Source organism: Notamacropus eugenii, chromosome 6, assembly GCF_028372415.1.
Source record: "Notamacropus eugenii isolate mMacEug1 chromosome 6, mMacEug1.pri_v2, whole genome shotgun sequence".
NCBI classification, from domain to species: domain Eukaryota; kingdom Metazoa; phylum Chordata; class Mammalia; order Diprotodontia; family Macropodidae; genus Notamacropus; species Notamacropus eugenii.
Genome location: NC_092877.1, coordinates 150757892 through 150776048, shown reverse-complemented (window position 1 = coordinate 150776048; position 18157 = coordinate 150757892). Strand labels below are relative to the sequence as shown.

Genomic DNA, 18157 nt, shown 5'->3' with positions numbered 1-18157 from the left:
ATGGCTGAGGTCAAGAAGGTGGCATGAGCTTGGTTTAGGGTACCTGGGACTGACCTCTGTAACCCTGACACCAAAGTCTAAGGAGGAGTGTAGAGGAGAAACCTTTCAGGGAAACCTTTCAGGGGAGAGCTGTTCTGACTGAATCCCTGCTGCTTGAATAGCAAGCTGCTCTTTTGCAATCCTTTGCTGGTCTGACAGGCTCCTACAGAATTACATCACTTCCTAAAAACCCTCAAACACATCTCCTTTAGAAAGTGAGCACTGACAAAAAAGCAGCAGGAAACAGGAAACGTTCATGCTTCTGTGAGGTTGGAATCCAGACAGCATCATGCCTGAGAGGGGCCAAGGTAACTTGAGGACTCCCGGCTTCCTCCTCATCTTCTCCCTGCTTCTGGGGAAGCTCTTGGGTAAGTTACCTGCTGTCTTATGAGTGTTGTCGTTGACGGGGCGAGGGAGCCAAGCTGGGTGCCCAAGGCTACAGAACTCTCCTGGGAGGGAGGGCGGACAACACCCAAGCCACTGGCTTGTCTGCTGGTCTCCCTCTCTCCCTCGCTCCCCTCTGCGGTCTGATTGTGCTCTGCTCTGGCAGGGTATCTGACCCTCCTGGCACAATTTCCACTTGAAATAGCTGGGCCCCTATAATTTACCCAGACTTAATGGGCACATTAAGAAGCCTGTAAACCCTGGAGAAACTCAGGGGAGGGAGTGGGGCAGCAGCTGAAATACACAAGCAGCAAGTGAACTTTTGAGGCGGGCTGAGATCCCACCATGAGAAAGATGTGGTTTGTAAGATGTGGTCTAAGGAGTGAACCAAGCAGAAGACGGCCGTCTGTGCAGACTTATCAATAGGGAGGTGATTGGTGCGGGACAAGGGGATGGAATCCACACTGAAAGGAAGGTGCTTTCTATTTCCTTGTCTGGAAACTTTTTAGAGAGGTTCATTTGCACCCCTCTCTTAATAAATGTTTGTTGGATTTTTTATAATGGCAGGAATTGTATTTACATTGAGGATTTTCTCACAAAAGTTAGCATATAGATAATTTAGGCTAGCATTTTCCATCTCCTTTCCTTCCTTCTCTCTGTCTCTGTCTCTCTCTGTCTCTATCTATCTCTCTATCTCTGTCTCTCTGCCTCTGTCTCTGTCTCTTTCTCCCCCCTCTCTCCATCTCCCTTTCTTCCTCTCTCTAGATAAATACATAGATATATAATATATGGATATATGAATGTATTTGTGCATATGTGTAGTTGCTAAAGGTTTTCACCCACCATTGAGGAATGTTTATTTATAAAAACAAAAAGCTTTCTCTGTGGCAAAAAGGTTCTAGGAAGACCAGACTATCACATTTCAACATTCCACGTAAAGCATAGCAACTGATTTGTGTCCTTCACAGTTACCATGGGAAGCAGGATTGATCACAATTGCCTTCCTCTGTAGACTGTATTTGCTGCACCCGCCCTTGGGTAAATAAACACAAATCTCCTTTTGGTTATTGACTGTGGGTACTGCCAGCATCTGACCCAGGGCAGCCTATGTGTGGAAAGAAGCGTTCTTAACCTGTAGGGATCCTAGGATTTCACAACTCGCAGTTTGTTGCTGGGAAAGAGTTCTGGGTCTGGAGTCAGAGAATCTGAATTCAGCTCCTAACTGTGTGGCTTTGTGTAGATTACTTAACCTCTTTGGGCTTTAGCTGCCTCACCTGTAAAATAGAAGGAGTTGGCTTGGATGATCCCGGAGTTTCCTTGGAGCTCTAAATCTATAATCTCATTCAAACTTCACATTTTACAGATGAAGGAAAAGGCTCAGTGAGAGGAATTGATTTGTATAGGTAGTAAGATTCTTGATTCCTCCAGGGTTCATGACACTACACACCTATCACATGTCTTTTTTAGATACATGGGGTCAGGAATCTCTGCCCTAAGAATTACTATAGTAAATTTTCAATTATGACAGAGAGGGATAACTTATTATTCCATCTGTAGAGATCCTTGTGTCTTTTTCTTCCATTGGCTGCCCTACTTTGGGGCATGTCTCAGCTCATTAACAACTCTACCAGAGGGTGATAAAGACAAGAAGAGGAATTGAGATTTAGACCAGCTATCCCATTGGTTCCTCCATAGCAATACTATTATTATAATGGTTTGTGAGGTGAGCAATTGCAATGAGTTTGAGGGAATCATCTGTGGATTTTATTCCTTAAATCAAAGAGTGATGGAAGGGAAGTTACAAAACATCTGGTCTACCCTTTTAATTTTGCAGATGAGGTAAGTGAGGCCCCACAGGGACTGGTGACTTAGTGTGGGATCTGAAGAGTGGTCTCTGAGTCCAGAAGGCCAAGTCTCTCACTGCATCCGGGGCCATCCCCAGTTGTCCTGATCTATATCTTGCTACTGGACCTAGATGGCTCCAGAGGAGGCAGTGAGGCTGGTGACTTTGCACTTGAATCCAATTCACTTGCAAATCATGTCATCACCATCTTGATATCATGGTCCTCTTTGAAAATGAAGGACAAACAAAAACAATCCTTCTCTACACTAACAGTAACATTTCGACACAAAAACTTCTACTAAGATTTCTCTAACCCATTGACTTCCTGAACCAAAGACCAATGCCTTTCTGGACCAGAATAGGAAGTATAGAATACTGAGCTGCATGAAATGTGGTACTTGGAATCATGAAGTCTTGGGTTTAGATCCCAGGTCTGACACTTGGTAGCTGTGTAACCATGGACAAGTCACCTAAGTCCTTTGAGCCTTGGGCTATACTAATATCTTCCAAGTTATGGAGGCATGTGACCTGCATCACATACTCTATTTTTTCTAATATTTTAATTTTTTCCAATTACATGTAAAAATAATTTTTAACATTCATTTAAAAATTTTTTTGAGTTCCAAATTCTCTCCCTCTTTTCCTCCCCTCCCCCTCCCTGAGATGACAAGCAATTTGATGTAGGCTATACACGTACAGTCATGCAAAACATATTTCTATATGAGTCATGTTGTGAAAGAAAAAACAGACCAAAAAACTGCTCAAGAAAAATAAAGTGAAAAAGTGTGCTTCAATCTACATTCAGACTCCATCAGTTGTTTCTCTAGAGATGGATAGTGTTTTTCTTCAGAAGTCCTTCAGAATTATCTTGGATCATTGTATTACTAAGAATAGCTAAGTCATTCACAGCTGATCACTGTTAGAATATCGCTGTTACTGTGCACAATGTTCTCCTGGTTCTGCTCACTTCACTTTGTATCAATTCATGTAATCAGGTTTTTCGATAATCATCCTGCTCATCATTCCTTTTAAATCAGACACTTTGGAGATATATTAGGTCACAACCTTATCCCTTGTTAATTTATGTACTTTGTCAACTTGATATATGTTTAGGAATCCAGCATGCAATAGTATTTTTTCTTTTTTCTTTATTATTGTTATTTTGTTTTCAGTGTTCTGCAATCGCTTCCATATAACTTAGATTTTTTTCCCCTCCCTCTCCCTCCCTTCCTGAGACAGCATACAATTTTATATAGATTCTAAACATACATTCCTATTAAACACATTTTCACCTTAGTCATGTTGCATAGAAGACTTAAAATGAATGGGAGAAACCATAAAACAAACCAAAACATAATACAAAAGAAAATGATCTGCTACAACCTGTGATTGAATTCCATAGTTCTTTCTCTGGATGTGGAAGGCATTTTGCCTTAAGAGACCATTGGGAATTTTTTAAGTCCTTGCTTTGCAATGAAGTTCTAAATCTACCAGAAAAAATCCTCGCACACTGTGGTTGTTGCTGTGTACAAAGTTCTCCTGGTTCTGCTCCTTTCACTCAACATCAGTTCGTATAAGTCTTTCCAGGTCTCTCTGAAGTCTATCTGTTCATCATTTCTTATAGCACAATAGTATTCCATTGCATTCATATACCACAATTTATTCAGCCAATTGATGGGTATCACCTCAATTTCCAATTCTTTGCCACCACAAAAAGCATTGCTATAAATATTTTTGTACATAGAAGTACTTTCCCTTTTTAAAAAAATAATCTTTTGGGGGTACAGACATAGTAGTGGTATTGCTGGGTCAAAGAGTATGTACAGTTTGATTGCCTTTTGGGTATAGTTCCAAATTGCTCTCCAGAATGGTTGGATCAGTTTGCAACTCCACCAACAGTGCATTAGTGTCTCAATTTTCCCACATTCCCTCCAACATTTGTCATTTTTCTTTTCTGTCATATTAGGCAATATGATAAGTATGTGGTGATACCTCAGAATCATTTTTATTTGTATTTCACTAATCAATAGTGATTTAGAGCATTTTTTCATATGACCATAGATAGCTTTGATTTCTTCTCCTGAAAGTGCCTGTTCATATCCTTTGACTGTTTATTAATTGCAGAATGGCTTCTTATTTTTATAAATTTGTCCTAATTCTCTCTATATTTGAAAAAATGAGGCCTTTATCAGAGAAACTTGGTGTAAAATTTTCCATCTAGTTTTGCAGAATTCTGGTTTTTAATTTATTCTGCTATCTGCTTCTTTTTTATTGGTGAGCTCATCTCATTCACATTCATAGTTATGATTACTAACTCTGTATTTCCCTCCATCCTATTTTTTCTCTTGTTTATCCTTCTCTCTCTTTTCATGCTGCCCCTTTTCAAAAATGTTTTGCTTTTGACCACCTCCCCCCTCTCTTCTATCAGTCTTCACTTCCCTTGCTCCTCCCACTTTGCTTATCTCCTTCCCCTCCCTGTAGGTTAAGATAGATTTCTGTACCCAACTGAATGTGTATCTTTGAATCAATTCTGATGATAGTAAGTTTCAAACATTGCTTACCCCTTAATTTTATTTTTTAAAGATATCATACCATCATAATCAACTCACACCCATGCTCTCTGTCTATGTATACTCTTTTTAACTGTCCTAATAATGACAAAATTGATTGGAGTTACAAGTATCACCTTCCTATGTAGTCAAATTTTCTATTCAGCTCTAGTCTTTTCATCAGGAATGCTTGAAAATCCTCTATTTCATTCAATGCTCACTTTTTCCTCTGAAAGATTATATTCAGTTTTGCTGGATAGGTGAATCTTGGTTGTAATTCTAGCTTCCTTCCTTCTGGATTATGATATTCCAAGCTCTCTGATCCTTTAACAAAGAAGCTTCCAAATTGTGTAATTTTAACTGGGGCTCCATGATATTTGAATTGTTTCTGGCTGCTTGCAATATTTTCTCCTTGACCTGGGAGTTCTGTAATTTGGTTATCATATTCCTGAGAGTTTTCATTTTGGGATCTCTTTCATGAGGTGATTAGTGAATTCTTGTGATTTCTATTTTACTCTCTGTATTCTAGGATATCAGTGCAGTTTTCCTTGATAATTTCCTAAAATATTATGGCTAGGCTCTTTTTCTGATCACAGTTTTCATATAAGTCCAATAATTCTTAAATTATCTCTCCTGGATCTATTTTCCAGATCAGTTGTTTTTCCAAAGAGGTATTTCACATTTTCTTCTTTTATTCATTTTTAAAAATTTGTTTTATTGCTTCCTGACATCTCATGGAGTCATTAGCTTTCACTTGAATTCTAATTTTTAAGGAATTATTTTCTTCAGTGAGCTTTTGTAACTCCTTTTTTTTTTTTAAATTTGACCAACTCTACTTTTTAAGGTATTCTTCTCTTCAGTGAATTTTTGTGCCTGTTTTCATCATTTTGGCTTATTCTATTTTTTATGGTGATTATTTTTTTTTATTTAACTTTTAACATTTATTTTCACAAAATTTTGGGTTACAAATTTTCTCCCCTTTTATCCCCTCCCCCCCCAAACCCAAGCATTCTAATTGCCCCTGTGACCAATCTGCTCTCTCTTCTATCCTCCCTCTCTGCCCTTGTCTCCATCTTCTCTTTTGTCCTGTAGGGCCAGATAGCTTTCTTTACCCCTTAACCTGTATTTCTTATTTCCTAGTGGTAAGAACATTACAGTTGATCCTAACACTTTGAGTTCCAACTTCTTTAGCTCCCTCCCTCTCCACCCCTTCCCTTTGGAAGACAAGCAATTCAATATAGGCCAAATCTGTGTAGTTTTGCAAATGATTTCCATACTAGTTGTGTTGTATAGGACTAACAATATTTCCCTCCATCCTATCCTGTCCCCCATTACTTCTATTCTCTTATGATCCTTTCCCTCCCCATGAGTGTCGACCTCGGATTGCATTCTCCTCCCCATGCCCTCCCCTCTATCCTCCCCCCCACCCTGCTTGTGCCCTTGTCCCCCACTCTCCTGTATTGTGAGATAGGTTTTCCTATCAAAATGAGTGTGCATTTTATTCTTTCCTTTAGTGGAATGTGATGAGAGTAGACCTCATGTTTTTCTCTTGCCTCCCCTCTTTATCCCTCCACTAATAAGTCTTTTGCTTGCCTCTTTTATGAGAGATAATTTGCCCCATTCAATTTCTCCCTTTCTCCTCCCAATATTTCTCTCTCACTGCTTGATTTCATTTTTTTTTTAAGATATGATCCCATCCTTTTCAATTCACTCTGTGCACTCTGTCTCTATGTATGTGTGCGTGTGTGCATGTGTGTGTGTGTACTCCCACCCAGTACCCAGATACTGAAATGTTTCAAGAGTTACAAATATTGTCTTTCCATGTAGGAATGTAAACAGTTCAACTTTAGTAAGTCCCTTATGACTTCTCTTTGCTGTTCACCTTTTCATGCTTCTCTTCATTCTTGTGTTTGAAAGTCAAATTTTCTTTTCAGCTCTGGTCTTTGCATCAAGAAAATTTGAAAATCCTCTATTTCATTGAAAGACCATTTTTTCTCCTGAAGTATTATACTCAGTTTTGCTGGGTAGGTGATTCTTGGTTTTAGTCCTAGTTCCTTTGACTTCTGGAATATCCTATTCCATTCCCTTTGATCCCTTAATGTAGAGGGTGCTAGATCTTGTGTTATCCTGATTGTATTTCCACAATACTTGAATGGTTTCTTTCTAGCTGCTTGCAATGTTTTCTCTTTCACCTGGGAATTCTGGAATTTGGCCACAATGTTCCTAGGAGTTTCTCTTTTTGGATCTCTTTCGTGCAGTGTTCTGTGGATTCCTTGAATATTTATTTTGCCCTCTGGTTCTAGAATCTCAGGGCAGTTTTCCTTGATAATTTCATGGAAGATGATGTCTAGGCTCTTCTTTTGATCATGGTTTTCAGGTAGTCCCAGAATTTTTACATTGTCTCTCCTGAATCTATTTTCCAGGTCAGTTGTTTTTCCAATGAGATATTTCACATTATCTTCCATTTTTCCAATCTTCTCGCTATGTTCTGTGATATCTGTCTTTCTCACAAAGTCCTTAGCGTCCATCTGTGCCATTCTAGTTTTGAAAGAACTATTTTCTTCAGTGAGCTTTTGAATCTCCTTTTCCATTTGGCTAATTCTGCTTTTGAAAGCATTCTTCTCCTCATTGGCTTTTTGAACCTCTTCTGCCAATTGAGTTAGGCTAGTTTTCAAGGTGTTAATTTCTTCAACATTTTTTTGGTTCTCCTTTAGCAGGGAGCTGATCTGCTTTTCATGCTTCTCTTTCATCCCTCTCATTTCTCTTCCCAGTTTTTCCTCCACCTCTCTAACTTGATTTTCAAAATTCTTTTTGAGCTCTTCCATGGCCTGAGCCCATTGGGTGGGCTGGGACACAGAATCCTTGATTTCTGTGTCTTTGCCTGATGGTAAGCATTGTTCTTCCTCATCAGAAAGGAAGGGAGGAAATGTCTGTTCTCCAAGAAAGTAGCCTTCAATAGTTTTATTTCTTTTCCCTTTTCTGGGCATTCTCCCCAGCCAGTGACTTGACCTCTGAATATTCTCCTCACACCCACCTGGCCTCCTGATCCTCCCAGCCAGCGTTTGGGGACTGAGATTCAAATGCTGCTTCCCGCCTTAGGGCTTTTGGCAGGGGCAGGGCTGCTATTCAGTGTGAGAATTAAGTTCAGGTGGTCAGGTCGGGGCAGGGCAGCCTCTCAGGCTCAGTTCCCTCAGGGGGTTTATGTACAGACCTTCCATAATGGATCCAGGCTCCCGCCTGCTTGGGGAGCCCCTGTCTGCAGCCGCCTCTCAGCTTCTATCTCCCGGGGGGGCCCGAGCCATGGGGGCATCCCACTCCCCTCTCGACCCGCCAAAGAGACTCTCTCACCAACCCCCGTCACCTGTGGGTGGAGGGGCTTGTGCGGCTGCTGGAGATCCTGTCCCTGAAGCCTGCTCGGATCTGTACCTCTCGGAGCCGTGGCCGCCGCAGGTCTGGGCTGGGCTCCGCGTCTGCAGCGTGACGGACCTTTTGCTAGACGTTTGCAGGTCCCTCTGTGGGTGGAGGGACCCGCGTGGCCGCTGGAGATCCCGTCCCCGTAGCCCACTCGGATCTTTTCCTCACGATGTCGCGGCCGCTGCAGGGCTGTCCTCTGCTTCCAGCCCTGGTGCCCAGTCCGCAGCGCGAAGGACCCCCTGCGAGAGGTTTGCAGGTCTCTCCGGAACAGAAATCTCCCTCGCTCCAATATTCCGTGGCCTCTGGGTGCAGAATTTACCGTGAGTTGGTCCCCTCTAGCCGTTCTGTGGGTTGTGGGTTCGGAGCTATGTGTATGTGCGTCTTTCTACTCCGCCATCTTGGCTCCGCCTGGTGATTATTTTTTTAAGGAAATTTCTTTAGTATATTTTTTGGTCCTTCTTTACCAAGATGTTGAGTTTTTTCATGATTTTCTTGCCATCACTCTCATTTCTTTTCCCAACATATCTTATTTGATTTTTAAACTCCTTATTTAGCTCTTCTGGAAATTCATTTTAGACCCAAGACCAATTCACAATTTTTCTTTGCAGGTAGCTGTTTTGATGCTATTGTCTTCTTCTGAGCCTGTGTTTTGGTCTTTCTGTCACCATAGTAACTTTCTACTGTCAAGTTCTTCTTTTGTTGTTTGCTCAATTTTCTAGCCTATTTCTTGCCTTTGAACTTTATGTTAAAGTTGGGCTCTGCTCCCAGCATGGAGGGGATACTGTTCCAAGTCTCATTTTTTTCATGCCACTGTTTTCAGAGCTACTTCTGGGGGTTTGTAAGTTTTAAATTCTTCCAAGATGGTATGATCTAAAGGAATATGTGGTCACTGCCTCCTCTAGGAGCCACCACTGCCACCACTACCACTGAAGATTCACTCACCCCCAAGGCCTGCTGCCGGCTTGCCAGGGCACAACCTGAGTTGGACTGGGGCTCCACTCTCACCCCAGTGAGACAGACCTTTGCTACTGACCTCCCAAGTTATCTTGGGCTGGATAATTTTTTTCACCCCATTCTTTTGTTGCTTCTGCCACTCTAGAAATAATTTTGAGATGTTATTTTAAAATTGTTTGGAGGGGAATTTGGGAGAGTTTAGATGAGTCCCTGCCACCTTAGCTCTGTCATTCTTGTGCATCATCTATTCTTGGCATATTGTCTTTTGGTACCATCCTGACCCCTATAAAAGAACCCCACATCTATATATTTGCCAATACTTGATTTCTTTTAATGATCCTTTGAGAAATTCTAGAGATGCCCAATCTGCTTACTTAGATGACTTTCTCACTGTAGTCTCATGTCAGCATTATTATGTGGAACATAAGGCTGATAACCAAAGATCTTGTGAGTATCCTGAAAGCTGTGGGTTTTGCTGTCCTACTTTGGTGAGTTTGACACTTCTGTGCCTGGATGTTGTCACCCTCAAAACCAGGAGTTCTTAACTTAGGGCTCATGAAATTGTTTTTTAAAAAATGTTTTGATAACAAATCCTTTGTAATTATGTATTTTATTTTATGAATTTAAAAGCTATGATTTTGAGAATCCACAGGCTTCACTAGATTGTCAAAGGAGTCCATGACACAAATGAGGTTGAGAAGACTGACCTGGAAGCCATTATTTCTTTCTCAGTGACTTTTAACTGGCTTTATTGCACCTAAGATACAGCCAAATCTTTTTCTGCTACTTAATGGAAAATGGTGAATTCCACCCAAAGCTCATAGCTCTCTACTCACAAGCCATGAGCTGGCTGTGTAAATCTGGCTGGGCACTTAGTCACCTAACAGTTCAAAGATTTCCTCCTACAGGTGGACCACACCCTGTCCTGCAGTGTTGGTCCAATTTGAGAAGGAAGGATATACAGCAACAACCACTAACCCAACTCCAGCTATGTGGTACAAGACCTGAGTTCTAATCCTGCCTCAGACATTTATTTATTACATGACCCTGGGCAAGTTACTTAATCTCTCTATGCCTCAATTTACCCATCTGTAAAATTGAGGAGGGAGGTTGAACTCAATGTCCTACAAGGCCTCCTCAAGTTCTAAATCTATGATCCTGTACATCTCTTGCATGGAACATAAGATGAGGAGTTTTGGCCAAGCAGCAGATCATTCTTTGTGAAAAGGATTTCTATAGGATAGAGCTAGCTGCTTCAGGTTTAAGTCTACATGTGGACTGATCACAGGCATACTCATTTGAATTTGGATTGAATAACTGGATTGAATCAGGCACACAGTGCTGATCTCAACAGATTTGTGCCTTCTGGGAAATCAGAGAGTACACTCCCTTTTGGGAATTCTCATGACTGTTAAGGTGCCTTGAAGCTGATTGAAGCCACAACACCAGAACTCCCCTTTTCCTTGGACCCTCTGGAGTCTTCTGAGCCCTCAACCTGCTTACAAAGTTCTGACACTCGACTCGTGGTGACTCATTAGGAAATGCTAGTTTTGATTCATTTTTTTTCCCTTACTTCTTATATCCAAATCCAGGCTAGACCTAGAGAGCCCATTAATTCTAGTGACAGAACTTCTAGACAGAAATTCCCAAGGTGGAGCCAAACCCGGACTGGCCTCTCAAACATGGACTGGCCTCTCATGACAAGGAGTGTGGCTGCTGCTGGTCCCAGTCATGCTCCTGACTTTCAGTTCAAGTCAGCTCCTGGGAATAGATCCTGGCTTAAAGGGAGCTCCCAGATACACCTGTTATCACTAACATATGAATAGGATAGCCTTATTGGTAATAGAAGGATTGGGTTTGGGCAAGGCTGGTGGGGAGATTTGTGATACCTGCTGTGTGAGCGTACTGGGTTATTTAATAGAGAGGGTCTGACAGGTTTAGAAGTGAGCATTCCAGAATACAGGGCTAAGTTTCCTCATGTGTAAAACGTGGGTTTTGATCTAGATAACCATTAAAGTCTTTTCAAGCTCCAAATTCTATAATTTTCTGACACTAAGTGGGACACTACTCAAACCTCTCCCTTTGTACCACAGGTTCCTCTAACATGAAGATTACATGTTAATTTACTTATAAATATTCTACATCTATCATTTTGCACAGTGCTTGCCCATGGTATGAGTTTAATAAATGTTTTTTGTCTAATTCAGACTTTTCTCATGAAAATTGAGGAATTTTTTCTTCCAGTTGTCATTTCATCTCTCTGTAAGCTTCACAATCTAAGCCCAGTCTATTTTCCAGGCTTTCTACACCTTGTTTCCCTGCATTCCAACTGAACTGTCCTACTCGCTGTCCCTCAAGTTCAAAGTCCCATTTCCTGCCACCATTCCTTTGTATAGACTTTACCTGGAATGCACTCCCTCCTCCTTTCCATCTCTTAGAATCCTTAGTTTATTTCAAGGCTTGCTGACCTTGAGTGCCATCTCCCAGGAAACTTTTCCTTATTCTCCTCCTTCTTAGTGATCTCTCCCTCCTCAAATGACCATGTTTAGAGTTAGATAGGAGACATCCGAGTTTATGTAGTCCAATCTCCTCTTTTTACAGAAAAAGAAACATATATATATGTAAAATCTGTTTATATGTTGGATTTCTTCATTGGAATGGAATCTCCTTGAGGGCAGGAATTTTGTTATTTTTCCTTTGTGTTCCTAGTACCTAGTAGAAAGCCTCACACATAGTAGGTGCTTAATAAATGCTTGTTAGATTGAATTGAATCAGATTGTATTCACTTCCAAGAAAATTCAGGTTCGGGGAGAGCATGATGAGGGGGGACATAATGTCCATGGCACCTTAGTCTTTCATGTGACTAGATATCTCAGGGTAGCTGGGTGGTGCAGTAGATAGAGCACCAGTGCAGGAGTCAGGAGTTCAAATCTCACCTCAGACACTTGATGCTCACTAGCTGTGTGACCTTGGGCAAGTCACTTAACCTCAATTGCCTCATCCTGGGTCATCTCCAGTCATCCTGATGAATATCTAGTCACTGGATTCAGATGGTTCTGGAGGAGAAGTGAAGCTGGTGACCTGCACAGCCCTTCCTCACTCAAAACAAAGTCAAGGGCAAGTCATGTCATTATTTCTCTGATGGCATGGTCTTCTTCAGCAATGAAGGACAAACATATATACATATCTCTGCATCATTTGTAGGTCTGACTTAAGGATGTAGGAGAAAGAGCAGAGGACTTGGTCAATCATTTTATTTCTCTGAATGACAATTCTACAAATGTTGATTAAGGGCAGGTTCAGACTATAGATTGTATGGCTCATGGGCCCATGAGGTTTGGCTATAGCTTGTGATTGAGCTTATAATGTAGTAGGAGAATAAAGATACAAATAGAGGTATAGAAGCAGGATGAGATAATGGGGAGAGAGTGTGGAAGTCAGGAATATTTGTGTTCAAGTGTATCTTGATACCTTCTCATACCTTCTCACTGCCCACAGCAACCCTCTAAGACTAAAATTTGTAGAACAAATGTTGATCTTCATTAATCAAAGGGGATTCCTTACCCAAAGTTCCCCAGACCAAATAATAATAGCTTCTCCCACAAAGAAAATGTTAGATAACTATGACACACAGCATTATATGATAATAGAGTTGCAAACCAATATGCTTTAAGGTAGGCTGAGTTTAGATTGTGAAGCTTACAGAGAAATGAAATGACAAACTGGATGACAAAATTTCTAAATTTTCATGAAAAAAGTCTGAAGTAGACCAAAAAAGTTTATTTTTCCTACCCAGAGATTCTCCCTCCCAGAAAATAACAGCCCACCCCTCCCCCAAAGAAAATGGCAGCTATGATATATGGTATTATAAGGTAAATGTATTAGAGAGTTGTAAAGCAATGTGCTTTGTGAGGTCTGAGATGGGCAAGGTTGGTACCTACCAGGAGAACCAAGGAAGCCTTTCTGGAAGAAGTATATTCCATTTGAGTTGGGCATTAAAGGAGAGATAGGAATTCATAGACTGCTTCTGGTTTTAGATCTGCTAATTAATCATTCTTTTAGGAAACTGCTTATTATCAAAAATTGGATTTTTTTAGACTTCCAACTCCTTGGCTATAAAACTATTGTGACTGGAGGGTCATTTTCCATAGCCACCATGTAAAAATAATCCCTCAATGAGTTGGAGAGGAGTATTTGTTTATCGAAATGGATGTTTCTGCCCACCATTAGTCTAGAGCAGGGGTTCTTAACTTGGGGTCCAGACATTTCAAAGAGGGACATAAATTTGGGTGAGAAAAATCATGTCTTTATTTTGAATAACCTCTAACTGGAAGTTAGCATTTCTTTTAATTATGAATTTTTTTAAAAAACATTTTCCTGAGAAGAGGCTTATAGATTTCCCCAGATGGCCAAAGGGGTCTGGATATGACACACTCCAAAAGGTTAAGAAGCCCTGGTCTAGAGACTGTGCTTCTTTTAACACCTGGTTATCACCTGCAACCATCAATTTATTTTTAACGTTCTAAGGAAGTTCAGTCACATGAAGAGCTGATGTTTCAAAAGACCAGAAAATTGTACCTCAGTGCTTTGCATGTCCATTTTTGTCTCTCAAAATATCCTGTGCAGTAGAGAGTACATGTGTTATTTATCTCCTTTTTACACTTAAGACAACCTGGATGCAGAGGAGTAAACTGAATTGCCAAGTTCCCATAACTATTCCTTGAGGCAGAAAAAAAGCTGGAACTCAGATCTTCTGATGGCCTAAGTTCAGGGGTCTTTCTACTATTAACTCTGCTTCACATTGCCCTGTAATAGATTATGTGGGAGAGAACAAAAAATAAGTAGGGAATAAGAGAGAAACGCTACCTTAAGTCATCTGATCAAAATGATCAAACTTCAGGTGGCTTTCAGGCTAACAACAAGTCTGACCAAGAAGGCAATGAAAAGAAAAATCTTAGATTTTTTAAAAAGAAAATGACAAAATCTTTAACTGTAATTTTCACATAGATTAAAGAAATAGTAAAGGTAAATATTTAATATGTCTCCCCAACGTTTTTTTTTTTTTAAAAGGAGGAACTTTCTGTACAAGGACCTAGGATTACACTTGCCATTAAAACACACACACACACACACACACACGCACGCACGCACACACACACAGAGTTTATGGTAGGTGAATGCGATGCAATACTATTGTACCATAAGAAATGGTGAAAGGAATTGTTTTAGAGAGACCTAGAAAGACTTGTATTGACTGATATAAGAGTGAAAGGAGCAGAACCAGGAAAACAAATTATACAATAAGAACGTGATTATAAAAACAAAGACTAATCATGAGTCTGAGAGGACTAGTGACCACTGAAGCATGCTGCCCACATCCTGACGGAGAAGTGATAGACTCAAGGTGTAAGACAGTGTGATCGTTGTTCGTGGGGTTTTGTTTTTCTTTTTTAATGATGGAGAGTGGCGGAGAAAAAATGTTTGGTTCTTGTTGTTGTTCACTGAAAAAAATAAAATTTAACTGATTTTGGTTGCTTTCTGGGATCCCTCCATTGAAATTGTTTTCTGAGCCCCATTGTGGCATGGAGGTGGCTCTAGGTTCTTGAAGGTTGTGCCATGGGAGAGAAAGTTCTGTTGGATCCTGTCTAATCCGAAAAGGTCTCAAACACAACCCTGTATTTATGGACTACGTACTTGATATTCAAGGCCCAGCCCAATTAAGCATTGAGTCTCTTCAACAGATTGGCTGCAGAATGATGACTTTCAAGAAATCATTTGTAGTTTAACCATTGAGAATCTTTCCAAGTTCAATTCCCCCACTCCCTTCCATTTGGTTCCTGTCTTACCCAACATTTACCAAAAATATGTAAGCATAACAGAAAGGGTAAAAAAGTGGTGGAAATTAGCAAGATTTTTCAAATTGGTTATCATTAATTTAATTTTTACCTTATCAAAATTTGGAAGAAAAAAGAGACATCTAGATCAGAGATTCCTCCTTTCTAAACTAAGTGGCACTTGTACATTCATGGTAGAAATAAGGTCGGCAAAGTAATTTATAGTGACTGGCATTTATATACCGCTTTAATACTTGTTGCATGTATTATATAAACTGACACCCCTGTGAGGTAGATATAATTTAATGTTTTTACTTAAATTATTTTCAGGCAACAAAAATCCATTTTTTCCCTCTTTTTGCTACTCCACCAAACAAACAAAATCCCTCTAACAACCACAGTGTTGGCTCTATGCCTTAAATCTGTCACCTCTCTGTGAAGGGACTGGAGCATGCTTTAATAGTGATCGGTCCTCTCCCAGTCATGGGGGGTCATTGTAATGATGAAAGTTCTTACAGCTTTCAATGTTGTTTGTTTATACAAATTTGTTGTTAATGTGGAAATTGCTATGCCTGTTGGACAGATGAGGAAGCAGGCCCAGGGATCAAATGAATTGCTGAGGGTCACCCAATTACTAAATGTATAAGGAAGGATTTGAACTCCAGCTTACCCAGTCCCAGGAAATCCAGGAGACCATACATTATACCACATTGCCTGTCTGGCATTATACCATTATATCTCATAGTTACCACACTGAATTGCCTGTTGTTTTCCTGGGCCAGATCATAATCATTCTGACAGTGCAATGAAGCCAGATATATATATTTTTAAATTTTCATTTATATTACAGTCAAATCATTCTTTTTCTTCTAGAGTAGTTGCTGTTGGCTCCCTCCTTTCTCCTTTTCTCACAGCCCTTGGCTTGTGTCACCAATCATTAATCACTAATCTAGAGTAGTTGGTTTCCCCCCTTACTTTAGAGACTTTTCCTTCTTTCCTCTCCTTTCCTAAAGTTTGAGACGAGTCTTTCACCTGGGGGGAGCAGGTTCACTGTGTTTCACATTGACCTGTAGCTCTTGGCTCTCAGACTCTCTTGTCTGGCTGTTTGGGGCAGGTATTGATCAGAGGGAATTTTGCTGAAGCTGCACTAGAGGGTTTAATCTCCGTCCCTGCTTGGCCACTACTTTGTGACCAGGGGCAAGTACTTATTTTACTAGCAGAAAAGTTGGAAAGGTAATTCCTCATGGGGATGTAAAGGTGAAAAATGGGCAAGGTGGTAGGCACAAAGACTGAAAATAAGGGCTGACTATGATAGATTCCCTTCTACTTAATTTGGGGCTGCAGTTTTAAAACCAGATATTTGTAATGGGAGGGAAGGGGGAACTTAATTTAGTTTAAATGGTTAGTATCATGAGGAATAAGGAAGTTAACTAGTGTGCAAGTCATTTCATTCCTTGGAACCTCAGTTATCTCATGTATAATATGGAGATAGTAATGACTAAACTTCCTGAAGGCAGGGAGCTTGAACAACATGATATTTTGAGGTCCCTAGCTGTATACATCTTCTATTTTATTTTTTGGCAAATAGTATTTTTTTTTCTAACTACACATAAAAATTGTTTTCAATATTCAGTTTAAATAGGATTTTGAGTTTCAATTTTTCTCTCCATCTCTCCCTCCTTTCTTCCCAGCCCTCCCCCCCTCAAGATGGCAAGCAATCGAGTATAGGTTATACATATACAATCATATAGACATATTTCCGCATTAGTCATGTTGTGAAAGAAGAAACAGAACAAAAGGGAAAAGTCACAAAAAAACAAAGAAAAAAGTGAAAATGATATATTTTTATCTGCATTTAGATTCCATAACAGTTTCTCTGGAAGTGGATCATATTTTCCATCATGAGTCCTTTGGAATTATCTGTATTGATCACTGTATTGCTGAGAAGAGCTAAGTCAATCACAGTTGATCATAGCACAATGTTGCTGTTACTATGTATGAGTGTTCTCCTGTTTCTTCTCACTTCACTCAGCATCAGTTCATATATGTCTTTCCAGATTTTTCTGAAATCTTCCTGCTCATCATTTCTTATAGCACAATCGTATTCTATTACATTCATATACCACAACTTGTTCAGCCATTCGCCAGTTGATGCACATCCCCTAGTTTTCCAGCTCCTAGTCACCACTAAAAGAGCTGCTATAAATATTTTTGTATATGTAGATCCTTTTCCCTTTTTATGATCTTTTGGGATACAGCCCTAGAAGTGATATTGCTGGATCAAAGCCTATGCACAGTTTGGTTGCCATTTGGACATGGTTCCAAATTGCTCTCCAGAATGGTTGCATCCATTATAACTACGACAATACATTAATGTCCAAATTTTCCCCACATCTTCTCCGACATTTATCATTTTCCTTTTCTGTCATATTAGCCAATCTGATGGGTTTCAAGTAGTACCTCAAAGTTGTTTTAATTTGAATTTCTCTAATCAATGGTGATTTAGATCATTTTTATATGACTATGGATAGCTTTAATTTCTTCATCTGAAAATTGTCTGTTCATATCCTTTGACAGTTTATCAATTGGGGAATGACTTGGTATATGTCTTTTTAGCAAGGAATCAGAGCATATGTTGCCCACGGAAGGGACCAGGGGCCAGGCTCATCCCTATACATGCTTCATGGGATGGGCCGTATTACAGATAGAAGTTGGTATAGGTTTTAAGAGAGATCATAAAGAGTAGTGAATGTGGACAGACTTTGAAGTCAGGAAGACTCGGACTCAAGTGATTCTTTTGACAGAGACTGTGTCAGTGATGTATTGGTAGAGAGAATTTGCTCACTGGGAGTTCTTTATACTTATGAAATCACAAATCTCAACCAAAAAAAACTTTGAAGACTTTTTATGCAGTTTCCTGTTCAGGAGAGAAGGGAGAATCATTTAAAACAGCCAAGAGAATTGAATTAGGGTGGTATACCCACAGGTTCCCCAGTAGCCTGAAAGAATGAATCCATATTTCCAAATAGAAGCAGAGGGACAACCTTAGCAACTAAAAGAGAGAATGACAGAGCCAGAAAAAGCCTTAGGAACCTTCCAAGGTTTTTGCATGTGTATTTTATAGAGGAAGAAACTGAGTG

At 40.1% G+C, this 18157-nt stretch overlaps 1 protein-coding gene across 1 annotated transcript in view; it reads left to right on the top strand.

Annotated features, from left to right (window-relative positions):
• Window positions 1-236: 236 nt before the first annotated feature.
• The window catches only part of TMEM154 (transmembrane protein 154), a 66237-nt gene continuing 48316 nt past the window's right edge, over window positions 237-18157 (top strand). The window contains exon 1 of the mRNA XM_072621266.1: window positions 237-407. Coding sequence (XP_072477367.1) covers window positions 329-407 — 79 coding nt within the window. The 5' untranslated portion in view covers window positions 237-328. The remainder of the gene's footprint in view (window positions 408-18157) is intronic.